The 23,271-nt window shown below is 43.3% G+C and overlaps 1 protein-coding gene across 1 annotated transcript; it reads left to right on the forward strand.

Moving 5' to 3' along the window:
* Positions 1 to 4,126: 4,126 nt before the first annotated feature.
* Positions 4,127 to 22,367, forward strand: LOC306977878 (pyruvate dehydrogenase E1 component subunit alpha, mitochondrial-like; the record flags this gene model as incomplete). Its single annotated transcript, XM_079576317.1, has 13 exons — positions 4,127 to 4,141; positions 4,216 to 4,352; positions 14,472 to 14,490; positions 14,733 to 14,798; positions 15,656 to 15,829; positions 17,585 to 17,711; positions 17,769 to 17,860; positions 18,776 to 18,868; positions 19,883 to 20,038; positions 20,942 to 21,013; positions 21,457 to 21,519; positions 21,813 to 21,938; positions 22,162 to 22,367. 13 exons carry the CDS (start codon positions 4,127 to 4,129, stop codon positions 22,348 to 22,350), a joined length of 1,329 nt encoding a protein of 442 aa, XP_079432443.1. The 3' UTR covers positions 22,351 to 22,367.
* Between the last annotated feature and the right edge of the window lie 904 nt (positions 22,368 to 23,271).

Below are 23,271 nucleotides of genomic sequence, written 5' to 3' on the forward strand. Positions count from 1 at the left end.
TCTTTTATCAAACTGTCGCTCTGATCTTTAATTTATACATCATTTATTATATTGTCTTTATTTCAATAGGTGCTGTTACAAAGTCAGTGTTTAACATGTCAACGCACGTGTACAAGGGGTTAAAAGAGCCGCAACCCCACAGATGTAGACAATAAATTCATAAATGAAGGCTGCAGTTATAGGAAATATAGCAGGCTTTGAGGGCATCCTTCTCTATGAAAATCTGAACAAACCCCTGTGTCACTTCCAGACGTAACACCGTATATCAGCAGCTTGTTACTCTATGACTTCTTGGGTTTACTTTATTCCAGGGGCGGACTGGCCATATGTCCATTCTGGAAGAGCACAGAAGGGCCACTGGCTCTAGGGCCACCGGTCCCGCCTTAACCGAGCTTTACCCAAATCTAAAAGCTAAAAAGAAAAGCATCAAAATAGCGACAAAAAAAAGAGGATAAAAACAAAACGAAAATGTGCCGAAAAATGACAAAAAATGTGATGAAAAGTCAACAAAAACGCGACAACAAAGCAACAAAAACGTGACAGAACCATAACAAAAAAATGATAGAAAAAATGTGACAAAAAAGTGACAAAAACACAACAAAAAGTCATGAAGAAACAAAACTATGACGAAAAAAAAAATGCAGCTTTCAAATAAGGCGTTACATTGTTGCTCTCCAGCCGAGAAGCTTTTAGATTTGGGTAAAGCCGAACTGGAGAAAATGTGCTCCGTTAAGGCGGGTGGTAGGTGCACATTTACGCTAATTTTGGGCCAGGCTGGTCAGAGTCCAGGCCTGTTTTTCAGTCCCAGTCCAGCCCCTGCTTTAGTCCATCAAACCTCAAAAGAGGCGCATTAGAGGTTTTAAAGAGCTGCATGTAGCTCTGGGGTTGACTAATAGTACGTTCATTCCTGTGTGCTCAAAGGTGTTATTAACCTAAACTTGTCTGGTAGAACAAGTTTGACCGTCAAAATCACACATTTCTCTATTTAGCCTAAGCTTGTGCACAGAATTCCACTTTTCTGCTACAATGCACCTCTAGTCGACACAACCAAGGAGAGCCAAATGCCAAAACATTCATTATGCTAAGCTGCTTGTTTCTATAGTTTATTTAAAGGGCTTTGTTAGGTTGACTGTCAGTGTCTTATTTAGCTTTATACCATTACTTACTGCACTTTTGCTTTATAAGAAACCACTGACTTTTGTTTGGAGGAAATGAGATTCATGAGTAAAGGATTGGGAGTAAGAGTTACCATAGAAACTGTATGTTAACTGAATATATCGATGAAAGTGAGTATTTATCTAGATTTTATTTTGCATATTTCACTTATCAAGTAGAAATGAGGTAATAATGCAGATTTTATGATGAAAGTGCAATCTCGGGACGCAATATAGTGTTTGTGTTGTAAATGTGGGCGACCTGTACAGTATATGAGACATTTATAATAAAGCCCTGACTGTGTTTTTGTGTATTTCTGTGAAGGACTTGAGCATTTGGAAAACATGGCGTGGTTTAAATGAATACAAAAACGTGTACGGTAATTCCCCCTTACCGACAGGATGTGAGGGAGTGGAAGACTTTCTGGTGTTTAACTTGGTAGTTTTTTAATATTACTTTCAAAGGAATGTTGATTTTAATGGCGGTTTTGAGTAAAAGGTTTGAGAGCATTTTGGCTTTATCTTGAACCCAACACGAAACAGCCTAATGTTCCGGTCAAAGTTCATACCGACCCACGGTGTCAACAAAGCCCATTAAAACCACACTATCATAACAACCGGCTGTTTAGCAGAGGTGGGAGTAAGTCTCGAGTCAAGTCCAAGTCGTGAAGGTCCAAGTCCCGAGCAAGTCCTAGTCAATCGGTCATGGGCTCAAGTCAAGTCAAGTCATAGCTTTTGTCAAGTCAAGTCTTGCTTTAGCCGGCAAGTCACCTCAAGTCACAAACGCCAGCGTGTCTACGTTTAAAAATGTGTTTAATCTTGAAAATAACAAGCGCTTTCTCAAGATATAGCGATTTTGAAAATTTAGGCTAAAATCAAACTCATCAATCAATCTCGGGGGGGCGACTTAAAAAGACAAATGAAACAGTCTTTGAAACATGAGCTGCTTTTCCTTGTAGTATGAAATATAAATATACAATAATATTTTTTTTATTTTAGTTAGTTTCTGGCAGTTTTTCTGTCAGTGGTTCCCCTGTAATGCCCCAGGCCCTGTATACTCGGATTCGCCCCTGCTCAAAATAGATTCCGCGCAGGCTTCAGTCCAGCTGTCACTGGACTGTGTGCGGATGCGTAAAATAACCACTACAGCTGTAACTTTCGTGTGAACGAATTAATTAAAACATCGAACAAACCCCAAGATTTCTGTTGATTAATCAGCCCTTACATCGTGGTTCTGGAGGCTCTGTCTGCCTGTAGGTCCAGCCCATCGTTTCAAACGTTTTCCTGTCCGTAAATCTCCTCCTCCTCTGTCTTTAGAAAACTCTTAATGCATCCAAAGAAACACGTGGTATTTCCTCCTGCCTTTTCGCGCTGTATTGATTAGACACACATGTGGCTAATTAATTACCATAATGTAAACATAGATGCGCCGCTTTTAGGAAATGAATCCTGATCTTTCGACAGTTTCACTCAAATAAATAATAATTATAAAGTCACAGCAAGTCATTGAGAGTTATTGGCCTCAAGTCCAAGTTAAGTCTCGAGTCACAAACAGCAAGTCCCAAGTTAAGTCAAGTCTTTTTGCAGCTTTGGTCAAGTCTCAAAAATTGCGACTCAAGTCTGACTCGAGTCAAGTCATGTGACTCGAGTCTCCCACTTCTGCTATTTAGTGACTACTACGTCAATTAAAGTTGTTTTACTGTGATATGCCAGGTTCGCATTCATTCTCCATTACAGTGCGACTCCACGTGGGCTTGATCCGTCTATGGAAGAGTTTTGCTCTAGTGAAGAGTGTAATAGAGGAACCTCACAGCATTGTATATGCGAGTCACCATAGGTACTCATCACATTTCCTACTGTAAGAAGACAAATGAGTAAATTTGACATATAGATAACTAGTAATACTATTTGTAACCAATGCGTCTATTAATTTAAAGCTGTAAGTAACGTGTTTACCTTAATAAACCCCTTTCGTCGTCATCTCCCCCTGGTGTCTCTGTCCAGAAAACCATGCTTGCAAGTTGACTTTCACAATCACGAAGAAGAAGCTAGCATGCTAACGGGCTAACATGCTAACGGGCTAAGCTAACTGCCGGCTAGCATCACTTTAAACCGTATTTACAGCCAAGTTTGAGTGAAAATAATTATTTTCACTGTATAAATTGGATGCACAATATCCCTCTCTCCCTTCGCCTTTCCTGTCAGCGTAGTATTTACACTCCAAGACAATTAATAAGTTAAAAAATCGCATGTTTTTTATGTATTTATTGGTTTAGCAAGGGCCACAAGTTATTCTTCTCTTCCCAGTGACACTGTGTCCCCGTTTCTCACAGAAGTCATTTAAAAACACAGAGTTTTAACGCTCAAAATATTCAATATCTGTGTCACACTCGGTCATGTTAACATGTTTGAGATACGATTGGTCCTGTGTTGATATGGTTTAGCAAAAATATTAAAGCTACTCTAAACTACCCCGTTTTGTCGCACTTCCCTCACAGTACACCCCGCACCACACGCCTAACCTGGCCTCAAACCTTTTATAAGTATGTGGATTGGACCTAGAAGGAAGTGATGGATGGATCTAGCGGTTAATAAGACATTTTACACTTTTTTTCCTTCATTTAGGCCAGGACTAGCAGAGAAGGCCCTGCTGACTGTTATCCTCCTCCTTGTGTTGTCACAGTTGAAGATGTTCCCGCCTCTCGCTGCCGCCCAAACGCTGGTTCAAGGACAACTACGACAGCGACTTCCTGGAGGACAGACAGCTGGGACTGCAGGCCTTATAAACTTATAGAGGTTTCAAACTCATCTCTCTGAAGAATCTGGATGTTTGGACGGCATTAGTAAAGTTATGAATGAGTTTGGACCAGGGTTAACAGTTCAAACTGTAGTACATCCCTCTCTCACTGTTTGAAAAAAATGGGTACAGGAGCTTTAATTATGTAACGATCATATAAACTTGGTTCGCAATGATGTCTCAGACTTTTGTAAATTGATCCGTTGATTTCAGCGATACCACTCCGAGTTTCATCGATGTTTGTTAACGCTGGCGTCTGTCCAGGCTTTCTGCGAGACTCTGGAGGAGAGCAACTTCCGTTTGCAGAAGGAGCTCCTGGAGAAACAAAAGGAAATCACGGCGTTAAAGAGGCAGCTGGAGGAGAAGGAGCAGGCCATCCTTCTGCTGGAGAGACACATCAAGTCAGTTTTCAGCTTTCAGTGGTTCGAATTGATCTCGCTTTTGAACAGACCGAATGTTTTCTTACTTTACTCGATCAAATTTTACACAGGCACATTTGACCTTTCGCAATTGGGAGGGACGTTGCTCCTTAGTGTGGCCTGCGTATACCGCAAAATCGCCCACGGAGTCACCGAGCAACCTCGATGCTAATGCTAACGCTGTGCACAGTCAGCGACTGGTTTCCAAACAGCTAAGTGATGGGATGATCAAATGGTAGTGTACTCGGATGACAGGTCAAATAAATTAATCTCACCCAAATCTCATCCGACATCGACCGTTTCTGTGAAATCTATCAACAATTGTCAATGTTCCTGTGACAGAATTTATGTCACAGTAATGGCTTTGTCCGTCCTGTCGTAAAGGTATTACCCCATTGCGTTCCCATGAAGAAAAATAGATTGGCTTTGTATGAATTAAAAGAGAAAAATAAATAATGTTTGTCCTTGCCCAAGTGTTACTTGGCTTGGTTCCAAACAAATACACGATGTGCAATAATGGGCTCATACTGACAGTTTTTAGAGGCATTTTACAAAATAAAAGAAGGTGGTTATGGAATAGGGTTTTATCAATTCTGTTTCAGCTCAAACTGAAAAGAGGCACAGAAACAAAGCTGCATTAGAAGAGTTTTATTGAACATACGTGGGCTGAATTTATAGCTGAGTTCTGAGCTGGGATGATGATGCGACACGAGGCCGCTAACCGGAGCAGGAGCGCTGATTGAGACAGCGCAACCCTGGCGGGTGAAGGAGTGATGTGAAAGGCTGCGAGCCTGAGCTTGGAATTACATGCAACAACAGAGGTAAGGTTGTTCCAGAGAGTTGATGCAGTGATAGGGGTTTTTACAGGAACATCACTCTGACGTGGACAGCAGAGCAGCGTGCTCTCATAGGCAGCTGAGGAACACGGGAACGTGGACGGCAGAGGCAGAGGACCCCTCTGACGATGGCCTAGGAGACTTTTACTACTATAGACTAAATTTGATTGCAAAATGTAATCTATGATGGATAAGTAGAGGTGGTCAAAGCACTTATTTTCATTTCTTCAGTTAAAGCATTTTTGTTGCTTGAAAAATATGAAGATATACTTCTGAAGACAACACAGTTCCTGACCAGTTTCCAAAACCAGCAGCTCCCATTCATTTCCTCTGCAGGCCTGAGCTCTGAGGCCACAAGCGGCCGTCCTCGGAGGAGAGTGTCCCGACACAGGAGACTTGAGGCCAGACCGTTGAGCTGAAGAAACAACCTAAATGCAGGTGCACGGCGGTGCTGCCCGCGACCGCAGCCACAGAACGAGGTCCACTGCAGCTGCCTGGAGCCCTGCCCCGGGCCCTGCACACGGGGTGGTTTGGAGACACATCTGTACCGGAGCTGAACTCAGAAAAGCATCTGTCGCTGCCCGGTCCGCTACCTGCAGTAGCCCTCGCTAATTTCCCCCGCGCAATGTCCCACCCCTGACGATTTTACCTCGCAATGTCCTACCCCTCGCTAATTTCCCCCGCGCAATGTCCTACGCCTGACGATTTTACCTCGCGATGTCCTACCCCTCGCTAATTTCCCCCGCGCAATGTCCTACGCCTGACGATTTTACCTCGCGATGTCCTACCCCTCGCTAATTTCCCCCGCGCAATGTCCTACGCCTGACGATTTTACCTCGCGATGTCCTACCCCTCGCTAATTTCCCCCGCGCAATGTTCTACCCCATGACGATTTTACCTCGCGATGTCCTACCCCTCGCTAATTTGCCTACAAAATCTCTCGCGGACTGAGCTCAGAAAAAGCGAATTTGATGCCATTGGTGTGAGTGAACCTCCGCCCCGTCCTGTCCTAAACTACCCCCCCCTCCCAGCCCCCTCCCCCCGTCCTGTAACCACCACCCTGTCCTAAACTACCCCCCCCCCCTCCCAGCCCCCTCCCCCCATCCTCTAACCACCGCCCTGTCCTAAACCCCCCCCTCCCCCCGTCCTAGCCCCTGTCCTGTCACACCAATGGCAGCAGATTTATCTCTCTGATGACAGATCAGCTTTTCGTTGGTTCAGCTCCCCTCAGATTTACCCCTACCCCCCGTCGTGCAGGACTCCGGGGTCAGCGGCTTCCAGACGCAGCTGCAGGTCCTCGATCTGTGGCCCGCCGTCGTTCGAGCAGCATCGCCCGTGCACTTGCATTAAGTTGTTTCCTCAGCTCAACGTTGTCTGGGCTCTGGTCTCCTGTACGGGACGCTCTCCTCCTGGGACGGCCGCTTGTTGCCTCAGTGCTCCGGCCTGCAGAGGAAAGGAATGGGAGGTGAAATGTGTGTTGTCCTGGGAAGCCACTGGTACTCGTCCATCATAGATTACATTTTGTAGAGGTGGTCAAAGTACTTATTTTCATTTCTTCAGTTAAAGCATTTTTGTAGCTTAAAAAATATGAAGATATACTTCTGAAGACAACACAGTTCCTGACCAGTTTCCAAAACCAGCAGCTCCCATTCATTTCCTCTTCAGGCCTGAGCTCTGAGGCCATAAGCGGCCGTCCTCGGAGGAGAGTGTCCCGACACAGGAGACTTGAGCCCAGACCGTTGAGCTGAAGAAACAACCTAAATGCAGGTGCACGGCGGTGCTGCCCGCGACCGCAGCCACAGAACGAGGTCCACTGCAGCTGCCTGGAGCCCTGCCCCGGGCCCTGCACACGGGGTGGTTTGGAGACACATCTGTACCGGAGCTGAACTCAGAAAAGCATCTGTCGCTGCCCGGTCCGCTACCTGCAGTAGCCCTCGCTAATTTCCCCCGCGCAATGTCCCACCCCTGACGATTTTACCTCGCAATGTCCTACCCCTCGCTAATTTCCCCCGCGCAATGTCCTACGCCTGACGATTTTACCTCGCGATGTCCTACCCCTCGCTAATTTCCCCCGCGCAATGTCCTACGCCTGACGATTTTACCTCGCGATGTCCTACCCCTCGCTAATTTCCCCCGCGCAATGTTCTACCCCATGACGATTTTACCTCGCGATGTCCTACCCCTCGCTAATTTGCCTACAAAATCTCTCGCGGACTGAGCTCAGAAAAAGCGAATTTGATGCCATTGGTGTGAGTGAACCTCCGCCCCGTCCTGTCCTAAACTACCCCCCCCTCCCAGCCCCCTCCCCCCGTCCTGTAACCACCACCCTGTCCTAAACTACCCCCCCCCCCCTCCCAGCCCCCTCCCCCCATCCTCTAACCACCGCCCTGTCCTAAACCCCCCCCTCCCCCCGTCCTAGCCCCTGTCCTGTCACACCAATGGCAGCAGATTTATCTCTCTGATGACAGATCAGCTTTTCGTTGGTTCAGCTCCCCTCAGATTTACCCCTACCCCCCGTCGTGCAGGACTCCGGGGTCAGCGGCTTCCAGACGCAGCTGCAGGTCCTCGATCTGTGGCCCGCCGTCGTTCGAGCAGCATCGCCCGTGCACTTGCATTAAGTTGTTTCCTCAGCTCAACGTTGTCTGGGCTCTGGTCTCCTGTACGGGACGCTCTCCTCCTGGGACGGCCGCTTGTTGCCTCAGTGCTCCGGCCTGCAGAGGAAAGGAATGGGAGGTGAAATGTGTGTTGTCCTGGGAAGCCACTGGTACTCGTCCATCATAGATTACATTTTGTAGAGGTGGTCAAAGTACTTATTTTCATTTCTTCAGTTAAAGCATTTTTGTAGCTTAAAAAATATGAAGATATACTTCTGAAGACAACACAGTTCCTGACCAGTTTCCAAAACCAGCAGCTCCCATTCATTTCCTCTTCAGGCCTGAGCTCTGAGGCCATAAGCGGCCGTCCTCGGAGGAGAGTGTCCCGACACAGGAGACTTGAGCCCAGACCGTTGAGCTGAAGAAACAACCTAAATGCAGGTGCACGGCGGTGCTGCCCGCGACAGCAGCCGCAGAGCGAGGTCCACTGCAGCTGCCTGGAGCCCTGCCCCGGGCCCTGCACACGGGGTGGTTTGGAGACACATCTGTACCGGAGCTGAACTCAGAAAAGCATCTGTCGCTGCCCAGTCCGCTACCTGCAGTAGCCCTCGCTAATTTCCCCCGCGCAATGTCCTACGCCTGACGATTTTACCCCGCAATGTCCTACCCCTCGCTAATTTCCCCCGCGCAATGTCCTACCCCTGACGGTTTTACCTCGCGATGTCCTACCCCTCGCTAATTTCCCCCGCGCAATGTCCTACGCCTGACGTTTTTCCCCCGCGCAATGTCCTACCCCTGACGGTTTTACCTCGCGATGTCCTACCCCTCGCTAATTTCCCCCGCGCAATGTCCTACCCCTCACGATTTTACCCCGCGATGTCCTACCCCTCTCTCGCGAACTGAGCTGAAGTTAATTTGACGCGATTGGTGTGAGTGAACCTTCCCCCCCATCCTGTAGCAACCACCCTGTCCTAAACTACCCCAGCCCCCTCACCCCATCGTCTAACCACCGCCCTGTCCTAAACCCCCCCTCCCCCCGTCCTAGCCCCGGTCCTGTCACACCAATGGCAGCAGATTTACCCCTCTGATGACAATCTTTTCGTTGGTTCAGCTCCCCTCAGATGTTCCCCTACCCCCCGTCGTGCAGGACTCCGGGGTCAGCGGCTTCCAGACGCAGCTGCAGGTCCTCGATCTGTGGCCCGCCGTCGTTCGAGCAGCATCGCCCGTGCACTTGCATTAAGTTGTTTCCTCAGCTCAACGTTGTCTGGGCTCTGGTCTCCTGTACGGGACGCTCTCCTCCTGGGACGGCCGCTTGTTGCCTCAGTGCTCCGGCCTGCAGAGGAAACGAATGGGAGCTCAAAAATGTGTTGTCCTAGGAAGTGTATCTTCATATTTTAGGAGCCACTGTTATCATTTAACTGAAGAAATTTTAATCTAATTTGTATTTTAAAGTACTTTTTCATTTCAAACTATAAATAATATTCTATTTAAGTATATTAAGTAATTTAGACCTTTTTACATATTAGTTTGTTGAAAGTTAAAACAGCAGTTTGGCCTTATAGGAGGTGAACTCTCACTGTCTTCACGTCTCTCTGCTTATTCTGGCCCTTTTTCCTTTTTCCTTGTGTTTTAGTGGCGCATGCTAGCGGGCCGGCATTATTGTCCTTGATATCAGTCACAAATGTCTCCTGAGGCTGAGATTTCTGAGCTCCGTGGTCCAGGGGAACACAATCTTTTTGGGATCTTTCAGCTCCAGCCTCTGAAGACATTTCACCATTAAGTGGTGAAAGGTCTACTGGTGCGTTACGAGTCTTATTTGTCTCTCTCACGTAGTTGTTGGTTTCAGAAGACTGGATGTTACGAATGCTTGTCTGCTCTGGTTGGCATGCGTTAATCCTGTCTTGTGTCTTGTGTGGAACCATTCTGACCTTGGTTTGCTTAGGACTACGGTCTCCATTGTGGTCCATCTTTGTGACATCGGGTCTTGAAATGTTGATCTGTGGCTTTGCTGGACGTCTTTCTGTCTCACAAACATCTTTTACTTCAACAGCCTGCTTCTGTGCTGCCATTTTTCTGAGATTTCTGTTTTTTATTTTGTTGGAGAACGTTTCAGACTCCATGACTGTCTTGGGATGTTCCTCAGAAGATCTTAGTGGCTCCATTTCAACCACCGTCCCTGAAGGATCGTTCAGAAGTCGTTCGAGCTCTGGGGGAAGATCCCCAAATGTGACAAACGTGTGGTTAGTGAGGCCAGAGCTAATGTTGGCACTTTCTGTCTCACAAACTTCTTTTACTTCGGCAGCTTGCTTGTTTGCTTGCATTTTTCTGAGATTTTTCTTTTTTCTTTGGGTGGAGAATGTCTCGGACTTCATAACTGTCTTGGGATGTTCCTCAGAAGATCTTAGTGGCTCCATTTCGACCACCGTCACTGAAGGATCGTTCAGAAGTCGTTCGAGCTCTGGGGGAAGATCCCCAAATGTGACCAACGTGTGGTTAGTGAGGCCAGAGCTGATGTTGGCACTTTCTGTCTCACAAACTTCTTTCACTTCGGCAGCTTGCTTGTTTGCTTGCATTTTTCTCAGATTTTTCTTTTTTCTTTGGGTGGAGAACGTTTCAGTCTTCATAACTGTCTTGGGATGTTCCTCAGAAGATCTTAGTGGCTCCATTTCAACCACCGTCACTGAAGGATCGTTCAGAAGTCGCTCGAGCTCTGGGGGAAGATCCCCAAATGTGACAAACGTGTGGTTCGTGAGGCCAGAGCTGATGTTGGCACTGCTCGCTGGCTCAGAAACTGTTTGCTGAACTTTGACTTCTCCTAACCCCTGCGTGTCTGAAGTTTGGGGGTTCAAAATGTCAGACGTTCTCTGATGATTGATTATTTGATGTTGCTTCTCCTCTTTCAACACTTTTAACAGAACCTCCTCCCGCGCTTTGGACTCCTGTGCGACGCTTTCCAAGTGTAGTATTTGCTGGTCATGTAGGACTTTCCATTCACAAAAGCGTCTTTGATTCTCGAACTGGGCCTCTGACCACTGTTTTTCTCTGGCATGAAACGCGGACAGCCAGAGCCTGTCCCGCTCCTGTCGCCAGTTTTCTCTTTGGAGGAGAATTTCTCTCTCCTCTCTCCATCGTCGTTCTCTGAAACGCAGCGCCTGTATCTCCTGAATCAGCCTCTCGTTTCCCCAAAAGGCGTCTGTGCTTTCTGTAGCGCTGTAAGACTTTTGGCTGTAGCTAATGTTGTCAGTGTTCGCTGGGCCAAAATACATTTGCTTAACCTTGACTTCTTCGAACCCCTGCGTGTTTGTCGTCTGAGGGATCACAATTTCAGAGTCAATTTCGATTATTAAATGCCTTTTGTCTTCATTCAACACTTTTAACAGTAGCTCCTCACGTGCTTTGAACTCTTGTGCGCAGTTTTCAAAGTCTTGAATCTGTTGGTCATGTACGGTTTTCCAGTGAGACCAGCGTCTTTGATTCTCCAGCTGGGCCTCAGACCACTGTCTGTCTCTGGCATGAAAGGCGGACAGCCTGAGCCTGTCACTGTCCTGCCTCAATCTCTCTCTCTGAAGGAGAGCGTCTCTCTCCTCTCTCCACTCTATTTCCCTGGCTCGAAGCCCCTGCATCTCCTGTATCAACCTGTGTTTTGCCGAAAAGGCTTCAGGACCTTCTGTAGCGCTGAAGGACATGTTTTGGGCGTTTTCCATTTCACTAATGTCACAAACGTTGTCAAAACTGTTCGAGATATACTGCACACCGCCGCACTGACCGATCCGCGATGTCTAATGAAGTTTGGGACGGCAGATGTGACCAAGTAACTATAGCGATATACCAACATTCCAGTATGGAATCGTGTCATGTCATTTTGGAAGAGCCATATATGGGCACATTTTGGAATTATATGTCCATTGTACTGTTGCTAGGTTACAAGGTAGATTCCACTTTCCCAGGTCAAAGGTCATGGTATATTATGTATTACACCAAATTTACATGGGATTTCAGTCGACAGAAGACTAGGCTAAAACTGAAAGTAATTATTTATTTTGATCAGGCCCAACCTGACCTGTTTTTAGAGGAAGAGGAGACCGGAGTACTGCCTTCAGTGCCCCTCTGGAATGATGCACCTCAGGGGCTGCAAATAGTCAGGAAAATGTGCAACACACAACAGGAAAATAGTTTGTAAATGGGTGAATCTTGTGCAGAATATCTTTAAAGTCATTGAAACAGATTAAACAGTAAAGTAGAAAGTCTTGAGTGCACTAGAATCTAGTTCTAACCAACTGCAGCAAACCCAGATCAAAACAGGTTTTTCTTTCTTTTTTCAAATATATTTATTAAAACATATATTTATTAAAAATGTTACTGTGATTTTCACATTTCTCTGATCGGAAATCGGTCCAAGGACGGCTGAGAAACACCCTGATAAAGTCTTCAATCCGAGACCCAGGCTGTTTAAATACACACACGATAAAAGCGATCGATCTGCGGCAACACGCGGTGTTTCCGAACGTGTCAACAATGTCTTGAAAATTGACTGAGATATTTAGGCATTTGCCTCTTCACATAACGTTAGTGTCCGTCCAGAGAGGAGAGGGAGGAGAGAGGAGTTTATCATAAAGGAGAGCGTTGCATAAAACACCTCTGAATATAGAAAAAAAAAAAACAGTGATTTTGATCCAAACTTGCTGTGTATATATGAGTAACTGAGTGCAAAAGTCAGATTTATTTTTCAGTTGTGAAATAAATAATGAGACACAAAACTTGTCATTGATAATAAAGAAAATACCCCAAATATGTATTAGAAATAACGATTTCTGAAGAAAAAGAGGCTCAAAACACAAACTACATAATATTTTGACTTGAAGCTTTTATAACTTTAACATTCACTCATAGTGGTACAAAGTAAGAGTACAGATACTCCATTACAATGTAACTCAAGTAGAAGTAAAAAGTACTGAACGATACAGCGACTCTAGTAATCAGAATCAGTATAGTTTTTATTGCCATTGTTTGTAAACAGGTTCACAAACTAGGATTTTTTCTTGGACGTGCAACATTAAACATTAAAGTGCAGTTTATTTGGGAACCACTACTTTAGTTGGTCCTATATGGGCCCCTCCAAATATGAACCATTACTGATAGTTTGGATTGTTTTATTTGACAACAAACCCATTGTGATGAAAAGCTAACATGGTAGAATTGCCTTTTTGTATTGTAGCTATTTAAACCTGGCCTATCCACTTAAAGGGGCGAGATGCAAGTTAGCCATTTTATACTCACTACTGCCACCTCAGGCCATACATGTAACTGCACCTTCTATATTCTATGTTTAATATAGAAGCTGCAGTTCCACGTATGACCTGAGGTGGCTGTAGTGAGTGTAAAATGGCAAACTAGCATCTCGCGCCTTTAAAGGTGCACTATGCAACTTTTTAGGTGAAAAAAAACCTATATGTTCCCATTTGATCTTTTGATGACTCGGGTGGAGCATGGCACCCTTGTTTTCCCTCACAGTGGCCTCTATGACGCGCCAGGATCAATTGTTTTTAGGGGTTTGTACCAGAAACGGGCCAGAAACCCCAAAACAATTGATTCTGGAGCATCATAAAGTCCGCTGTGGGGGAAAGCAAAGGTGCCATGCTGCACCCAGAACGCCACAGAGTCACTAAAAGATCAAGTACACGCAAATATCAAGTCTTTTTTTTACAGACCTTTCCAGCGTAGAAGTGGCAATGCCCAGAGAAAAGCTTCTGTTTGTGGAGCTCATCTGCCTTGTGCTCCATCTGTCGAAGCGTCTGCATGCAGCGATAGAGGCTCAGGCCCTCGTCCCGGGTCAGGACTGTGGTCTCAGCTGGACCCTCCTCCAAACCATGAAGAGAACATTCTTTTTAATTAATAATTATATTTTAATTATATTTTTTATATTTTATATTTTTCAATTATATATTTTTTTTTTCGGATCACTTTCTCAGTACTGACTGAGATGGCTTTGTTTTTGTACTAAAGGGACTAGTTTAAAAATGTTAAAATTAAGTATTTCCCTCCCCCTACCTGCTGCAGGATTATAGAGGCAGTTGTGGTGAACAGGTCTGGGCTCATTCAACACATTATGACATTGCTGAAACATGTAGGGGGAGGGAAATACTTAATTTTAACATTTTTAAACTCCGTATAGTCCCTTTAATACAAAAACAAAGCCATCTCAGTCAGTACTGAGAAAGTCATCCGAAATACATTATATTGCTGAGTGTTTTTTCCCCATAAACAGATGCAACAGATGATCTTGTGGGCCCAAAACCATTGTACGTGCATTGTGCCCCTGATCGTGTGGGGCCTGTATGAGTTCTTCAGGTCCTCTCTTGGTGTGTTTCCTATGGGAGATCCAGTTTTCCTCATCAACCCAAAACATTGCCTGGCCTGCCAGACACTCCTCCTTTCTGTTCAAAAGAAGAACCGTCTGGACAACTCCTTTGACTTTTTTACATATTTGTGGAAGGCTACACAAAATACCAACTCACTGAGACAATATGGAAATTGTACTGTCAGGCATTAATATGTAGTTGAACCTGTTTTCTAAGTTCAGGGATGAGAAGACTGTGTGGCCCGTCTTTGATTCTGCTGCTTTTTGTCTCGGCGTCAAACATGTGGCCTCTTATCTCCAGCGCTCTCCACAGGTTTAACAGACCAAATTTGGTGAGTTCATTGTTGTATATCTGACTCATTTTGTCTTGGTTTTAATAGAATAAATCTCAACCCGAGAAGGTGATGGATTTTGGCACTAATTAGCTTATACTGTAGAAAGGCAGTAATATCTATCCATCAAAAACTGAGCCTGTTCTGCACTGCACTAAATTCGAGCTTGGTAAATTCAGGGGCTAAAAAGGTCCTTTATCATTCTCACTTTCTCCGTTTCTTTCATTTGTTTTTGTTTTTAGGCTGTTCGAATAGTTGTTAATCGGATGTTTTCACAATTTACTCCACAAGTCACTTTTGAGATCAAGGTGAGTCCCACGGATTCTTGGCTCTTACTTACATTTTTATGCCTGACAAACTTTAGCTTAAATGTGGGGCAGTGGGGCAAAAAAGTATTTAGTCAGCCACCAATTGTTCAAGTTCTCCCACTTAAAATAATGACAGGGGTCTGTAATTTTCATCATAGGTACACTTCAACTGTGAGAGACAGAATGTGAAAAAAAATAATAATCCAGGAATTCACATTGTGGGATTTTGAAAGAATTTATTTGTAAATTATGGTGGAAAATAAGTATTTGGTCAATAACAAAAATTCAACTCAATACTTTGTAATATAACCTTTGTTGGCAATGACAGAGGTCAAACGATTACTATAAGTCTATACCAGGTTTGCACACACAGTAGCTGGTATTTTGGCCCATTCCTCCATGCAGATCTTCTTGAGAGAGATCTTCAACACGGACTTTCAACTCCCTCCACAGATTTTCTATGGGGTTGAGGTCTGGAGACTGGCTAGGCCACTCCAGGACTTTCAAATGCTTCTTACGGAGCCAGTCCTTCGTTGCCCGGGCGGTGTGTTTGGGATCATTGTCATGCTGGAAGACCCAGCCACGTTTTTTTTTCACATTCTGTCTCCCACAGTTGAAGTGTACCTATGATGAAAATGACAGACCTTTGTCATTATTTTAAGTGGGAGAACTTGCACAATTGGTGGCTGACTAAATACTTTTTTGCCCCACTGTAATTAAATTCCTGAAATTGCAGAAAACAGAATCTGACAAGGGAACAATGTGAAAGGAAGATCAAGTCAGTTTTCTCTAAAAAGCATTTGGGCTTAAGGCATTCATTCTCTTACTGTCAGTGATAACCTGTGGGTTCTGTGTAGAAATGTTCTCTTCATGGTTTGGAGGAGGGTCCAGCTGAGACCACAGTCCTGACCCGGGACGAGGGCCTGAGCCTCTATCGCTGCATGCAGACGCTTCGACAGATGGAGCACAAGGCAGATGAGCTCCACAAACAGAAGCTTTTCTCTGGGCATTGCCACTTCTACGCTGGACAGGTCTGTAAAAAAAAAAGACTTGATATTTGCGTGTATTTGATCTTTTAGTGACTGTAAGTACGTGTAACTGCAGCTTATATATTAAACATAGAATATAGAAGGTGCAGTTACATGTATGGCCTGAGGTGGCAGTAGTGAGTATAAAATGGCTAACTTGCATCTAGCTCCTTTAACCCCTTAACTCCCACCTGAACAGAGCACATTTTCTCCAGTTTGGCTTTACCCCAGTCCAAAAGCTTCTGGAAAAAAGCTGTGAAAATAGCAACAAAACTGAGACGGAAAAAAAAGTGATGAAAAATTGATGAAAAAGTGGCAAAAATGTCACAAGAAATTGATAAGAAATTGACGAAAAATTGAAGAAAAACTGACGAAAAATTGACAAAAATGTGACAAAAATGTGACAAAAAAAGACAAAAAATTGATTAAAAAATGTCAAAAAAATGACCAAAATGTGACCAAAAAATGACAAAAATGTGTCAAAATGTCACAAAAAAGGACAAAAATTTGATTAAAAAAATTACGAAAAAATGACAAAAATGTGACAAAAAATGACAAAAATGTGACAAAAATGAAAGTGAAAATAGCAACAAAACTGAGACGAAAACAATGATGGAAATGTGACAAAAAAGTGATGAAAAATTGATGAAAAAGTGGCAAAAAATGGCACAAGAAATTGACAAAAAATTGCAGAAAAATGACAAAAATGTGACAAAAAATGACAAAAATATGATAAAAAAAATGACAAAAATTTGACAAAAAAATTACAAAAATGTGACAAAAAATGACAAAAAAAATGACAAGAAAGTTACAAAAATTAGTTGAATACCCAACAAAAAAATGATGGAAAAAAAAGGAAAAAGATCCTCTCGGTTCAGGCGGGAGTTAAGAGGTTAACATTAGTCAAAACTAGTCATGGATGAAGCAGTCGAGGATTTTGCTTCGCGTTCTCCGCGTGAGTTTATATTCACTTCATATTTTTTTAATTGGACTACGGCTGTCGTCACGTGACCAGACTAATTCCCTGCGTGGAATGGACAGGGCAGAGAATGGCAGAGCCTGCCAAGTATGAATGAGAGTGGGAATGGGTGACTGGTTCCTTACTGTAAAGCACTTTGGGCCTGAAAAGGGTAGAAAAGCGCTATATAAGTTGAGTCCATTTACCAATAAGTTGGAGCCAAGTTAACTTAGTAACATAAGTTGGCACAACTACCTTCTTGGTTAAGTAGAGTGAACTCAAAAAGCTTTTCAGCCAGTTGCTTTATTACTGTAAGTTGAGTCAATTGTTTAAAGTCAATGCCAATGCAAATACTCATAGAACTGTAGTTAGCAAATTATTACAACCATCCCACACACTCACTGGGCTTCATTAAAGTTTGAATCGAATTGTATTGTTTTTCTTAGCAATTCTGTGAAGGACACAACACGGAAGCTTTATTTATACATTTGCTACAGACAGAGACACAATTATTAACATCTGTCCAAAATTTCCAATATCTTTAACCTCTTACCACCTGCCTTAACCGAGCACATTTTCTGCAGTTCTTCTTTACCCAAATCTAAAAGTGTCTCCACTGGAGCTTACAGTCAGGCCAGCGTAATGCCTCACTTGAAAGACCTACAAGCCTGACCATAACCTTTTTGTCACCATGATTTTGTCCCTGGTTCCACAATCACACCTTTAAGTGTTTCTGATTTTGAAACTACGCACTGGCGGTCGTCCCTGCTCAAGTCGATTTGCTCTTGATGTTTTGACAGGAGGCGTGTGCTGTGGGCATTGAGGCGTCCATTGACAAAAGCGACCACCTGATCACGTCGTACAGATGCCACGGCTACTCCTTCACCAGAGGAGTGCCCGTGAGAGAGATCCTCGCAGAAATCGCTGGTACGACGTGCACCGCTTTGATATTGTGTTCAGTGCCATTCACGTTTCTATTCTCAGGTCGTACGGGGGGGGTTTCCAAAGGGAGGGGTGGTTCCATGCACATGTACACTCCACATTTCTACGGAGGAAACGCCATCGTGGGTTCTCAGGTGAAGATACACAAAACATCACGTTTAACTTGTTGATCTGAACTATGAGCCTTTTGGTTCTCAGGCTATTTCCTTCCATCATTGAAACATCCTAATAAATTAAAGAAATGAACAGTGTTTAACCCCTTAACTCCCACCTGAACCAAGCACATTTTTTCCAGTTTGGCTTTACCCCAGTCCAAAAGCTTCAGGAAAAAAGCTGTGAAAATAGCAACAAAACTGAGACGAAAACAATGATGGAAATGTGACAAAAAAGTGAGAAAACATTGACAAAAAAGTGACGAAAAATTTCTGAAAAAATTGCAAAAATGTCACAAGAAATTGACAAGAAATTGACAAGAAATTGACAAGAAATTGACAAGAAATTGACGAAAAATTGATGAAAGATTGACAAAAAATGGACAAAAATGTGACAAAAATGTGACAAAAATGTGACAAAAAATGCCCAAAATGTGACAAATAATTGACGAAAAAAAGACAAAAATTGGATTAAAAAAATGACGAAAAAATGACAAAAAAAAATGACAAAAATGTGACAAAAAAATGACAAAAATGTGTCAAAATGTGACAAAAAAATGAAAAAAAAATTGATTAAAAAAATGACAAAAAAATGACAAAAATGTGACAAAAAATGACAAAAATGTGTCAAAATGTGACAAAAAAATGAAAAAAAAATTGATTAAAAAAATGACGAAAAAATGACAAAAAAATGACAAAAAAATGACAAAAATGTGACAAAAATATGACAAAAATGTGACAAAAATATGATTAAAAAATGACCAAAAAAATGGACAAAAATGTGACAAAAAAATGTCAAAAATGTGATAAAATACCCAACAAAAAAATGATGGTTCAGGCGGGAGTTAAGAGGCTAATTTGCTACTCTTGTGTATTCTTCAAATACTCTTTGTGCAGATTTCTTTAGGAGCTGGGATCGCTTTGGCCTGTCAATATCAGAGAAATAAACAGATTTGTATCACAGTGTATGGAGATGGAGCCTCCAACCAGGTCAGTCCATTTCACTTCTTCATTTTACTCACTACATCCGCAAAACATTGCAGAGGAACATTGCAGGGACAATACCTCCTCTTGGCCAATCCTCCCTCAAAAAAGTGGGAGGGGGTGGGGATGGGGGGGGGGGGGGGTCAAGCACCTCAATCTTCCTGAGAAAGTCCATTCCAGGAAGAGGAGAATCCAACCAAGCATTAGCAGTTTTGGGAACAGTGGACTCGTCCTGTTCACATGCTTGAGGCGTAGAACCAGTGCACATGATTCTGGAAAATCTGTTTGACTGTGTCTCTTGTGGAGTCCTCCTGTAGGGGGCGCTCCGGGAGCATGGGGGCCATGTGGCTCTTCACAGCAGTTTTTCCCAGCAGTTAAACCCTTAACTCCCACCTGAACAGAGCACATTTTCTCCAGGTTGGCTTTACCCCAGTCCAAAAGCTTCTGGAAAAAAGCTGTGAAAATAGCAACAAAACTGAGACGAAAACAATGATGGAAATGTGACAAAAAAGTGAGAAAACATTGGCAAAAATGTCACAAGAAATTGACAAAAAAATTACGAAAAAATGACAAAAAATTGACAAAAAAATGTCAAAAATAAAAAATACAAAAATCTGACAAAAAATGACCAAAAATGACCAAAAATGACAAAAATTTGATAAAAATTGGACGAAAAAATGACAAAAGAAAGGAAAAAGATCCTCGCGGTCCAGGCGGGAGTTAAAAGGTTAAGCCAGACTTGTTCAGTGCATGCAGGTCTCCACCAGGGCTGCTCTTTGTCACCAGTTCTATTTGCCACTTTTATGAACAGAATCTCCAGGTGCAGCCGGGGGGGCTTCCTTCTGGGGACCACAGCCTCTCATCTCCTGAGTGTGAAACATCAGCTGCAGTTGTGTCATGAGGTGTCATATTAGGATGAATTGTGGTGCTTGTCAGTATGTTAAACTAAAGATGCTTCAAATAACTTAGAAACACACAAAAACCAACAGAGGTAAATCACTTCTTTAACATTTCTCTCAGGGTCAGTTGTTTGAGGCCTTCAACATGGCGGCGCTGTGGAAGCTGCCCTGTGTCTTCGTCTGTGAGAATAACAGATACAGCATAGGGACTTCAGCCGAGCGATGCTCAGCCAGCACAGACTTCTACAGGAGAGGAGACTTCATCCCCGGACTCAGGGTGAGGATCCAGTCTCAGGTTACAAAATATTAGACCTACTGCCATTTAATCAACTATTTCAATCAATATATTAAAATGGTGTATCTTTTGAATGATTTAAAGTCCTCTAAATGCTTTTCATAACAGGATAAAGTCAACTATATAGATCAATGGTTCTCTACGGGTATAGGTTGCAACCCACAGTCACTCTATAAGGGCAACCGTGACAACCATTATATTAAACTTGTTATATAAATAATGTAAAATATTGTATTTTCCTCAAAATTATTGTTTAAGAAGCAATCACTAAATCCATCAATGGCCATCCCGCCTTTGCTCTGCCCGATCCTGTCAGACCTGGGAAGCTCAGCAGGGAAGGGCCTGGTCGGTACTTGGATGGGAGACCGTTTGGGAACACCAGGAAGCCTAGTGAATGCAGTGAGTGAGTGAGTGAGTGAGTGGTTGGTGGTGGTGGTCGGAGGGGCCGATGGCGCAGACTGGTTGCCTCGCTTCCGTCAGTCTACCCCAGGGCAGCTGTGGCTACAATAGTAGCTTACCACCACCAAGTATGGCGAATGAATGATGAACGAATAGTGCAATGTAAAGCGCCTTTGAGTGTCCAGAAAAGCGCTGCATTATTATTATCAAGCTGAAATCATGATATATTTTTAAATGACTCAGGAATGTTATTGGGCTTTTTCAGCTAATAATAATTTAAAGAAATGTTCCTCAGGAAAGGTTTGCGACCTACTAAAGTTGAAAACCCCTAATCGATATAGATAATAGAGTTTTTATATACAATTCAATGTCTTCAAGTTCATCTGCTGTAATTGCTGAGATATAATGTTATTTAGAAGATCAGCACATACCTGTCTAAGGGCTTTAAATAATGACTGGATGTAAATTATTATTGTCTTTTTGCAGGTTGACGGGATGGATGTGCTCAGTGTCCGCGAGGCTTCAAAGTTTGCCACAGACCACTGTCGATCAGGGAGGGTCAGTTTTTCATACTGTTTACTTATTTTAATCAATTTAGTTCTTTTAGTTTTAAGTCATAGTAATAGTTCCCACTCGGAACCGCCACCTTAACATGGTGGAGGGGTTTGAGCGCCCAAATGATCCTGGAGCTCTGTTGTTGGGGGATTTGTGCCCCTGGTAGGGTCTCCCAGGGCAAACAGGTCCTAGGTGACGGGTCAGACAAAGAGCGGTTCAGAAGCGCCTTATGAGAGACCAACAGGCCCGGTTAATCGTGAGGACGTCCTTCTATGGACCCACCACCTGCAGGAGGAGCCATAAGGGGCTGGTGCAATGTGATCAGCTCCAACAGCTGCCCCCACGGACAAATGGAAGAAAATGGATGGATGGATGGATGGATGGATGGATGGATGGATGGATGGATAATAGTAATAGTCTAAATATGCTGTTGTAAATGTTTTTAGGGGCCCATAGTGATGGAGCTGCAGACGTACCGTTACTTCGGACACCACACAGGTGATTCAGACGTGAGGTCAGTCACACCGAAAAACTGCTCAAACTCTGTTAAAAGTGATGTAATGTGATATAATAGTAATTTACATACCATGAGAAATTATGTTGTGTTAGTTAACAGATTATCTTAAAGGCGCTATACCTGATTATTTTTTTACCTGATGCTTGTGCACTAAACCAAATCTTACTCAGCAAATGTACTCACAATCACACTACTTGTCAGAAAACATATTTGTGAAAAGTATCGAGCCATAGTAGCCTACATGTTTCGTCCTTTTATACAAGCTGTGAGTTTGTTTTCATTTAGTTGTCGTTACTCCGCAGTTATCGAACCCACGAGGAGGTCCAGGATGTTCGCAGTCACCACGACCCGATCTCGAAGCTGAAAGAACAAATGCTCAACAACAACATGGCGTCATCGGAGGAGTTTGAGGTCAGTCGCTGCTTCATGAAAACAGAAGCGGCAAATGAAACAAATTAAACAACATTTTAATTCAAACTTCTGCTCTCCTGTAAGTACCAAATCATCATTCAGGAACTCATCTTCATGTAGAGTAGTTTGTCCACTTATAGCCTAAACAAAAGTCATGATTGTTGCCTCCAGTGCTCATATGAGTTGACAAAGGCCTGCAGGTTTGACTGGTGTTTGTTTTTAGGAAATAGGCAGAGAGATCACAGCAGACGTGGAGGAGGCGGCTCAGTTTGCGATGTCGGACCCCGAACCCTCAGTGGAGGATCTGTGCAACTGCATCTACCACAATAGTCCCCCAGTGAAAGTCCGAGGATTGAACCCCTGGGCCAAACTGCAGTCAGTCAGCAACAGCTTAAGATCCGATCAGCACTGAACAGTTCACAGTCCGGCTGAACGGATGAAAAGTTGGCTAACAATGTGCCTCCAGACGTATAATAAAATGCTGATACTATCAATAAAACTGCAATTTGTTGGAATTGTAATGTCTGCTTTTGTCTGAATACATATAAACTAGTGTGTGCTATATTTAGTAGTAAATTGCTTTGTTTATTTATTTATTTAACACCTCTGATACTCCTCATATAAAGACAGATGTTGCCTAGCAGTTAACTTTTAAACAGCCTACTCTTTATTTATTTTTCTCTCAAGAACACCTACCGCCAATATGAGACTATAACCATAGACTATTCAACAACAATCTTTGGCTTGAACTACTACCCCAGACTAAAAAGGCAACTACTTCATTCCCACCTGTTTCCTGACATATTTTCATCACCCTGTGCATCATCTAATACTGCATAATGTTGATACAGTTTATTTTGAAACTCGTAGTTGCTGTTGCACGACCCTGCCACAAGGTGTCAGCAGTTAACTGACAAATAATAAGCACACACATCACTGTGAAGATTCTGATTATCAGGAGACCCTACCCATTGGCCTATTTTGAAATACCTGTGAGTGTATTTATACATCTACACGGCCTTTAAAAAATAAATCATCATAATAATCACCAGGAGAGTAAAGCTCCAGGACCCGGAGGCAGGTCGGATCACAGCTGACCCTTCTCACTGTGGACATGGACTATTCACCCCTCAGGCAGGAGACCGCCACGAGAACAGTTCCCAGTTTTATCTATTTCAATCTTCTTTATGCATGCCCTTATAGTTTTATTGTTTATTTTTTATCCGAATTATGTGTTTTATGTTTCTTATGTATTCATTTGACAGGGACATTGCAATTCAACATAGTACAAACAACCTTTTTCATCATTTTCAACTATTATAAAACTCATCGA

The sequence above is a fragment of the Gobius niger genome (genome assembly GCF_951799975.1).
Source record: "Gobius niger genome assembly, chromosome: 18".
Classification (NCBI taxonomy): Eukaryota; Metazoa; Chordata; class Actinopteri; order Gobiiformes; family Gobiidae; genus Gobius; species Gobius niger.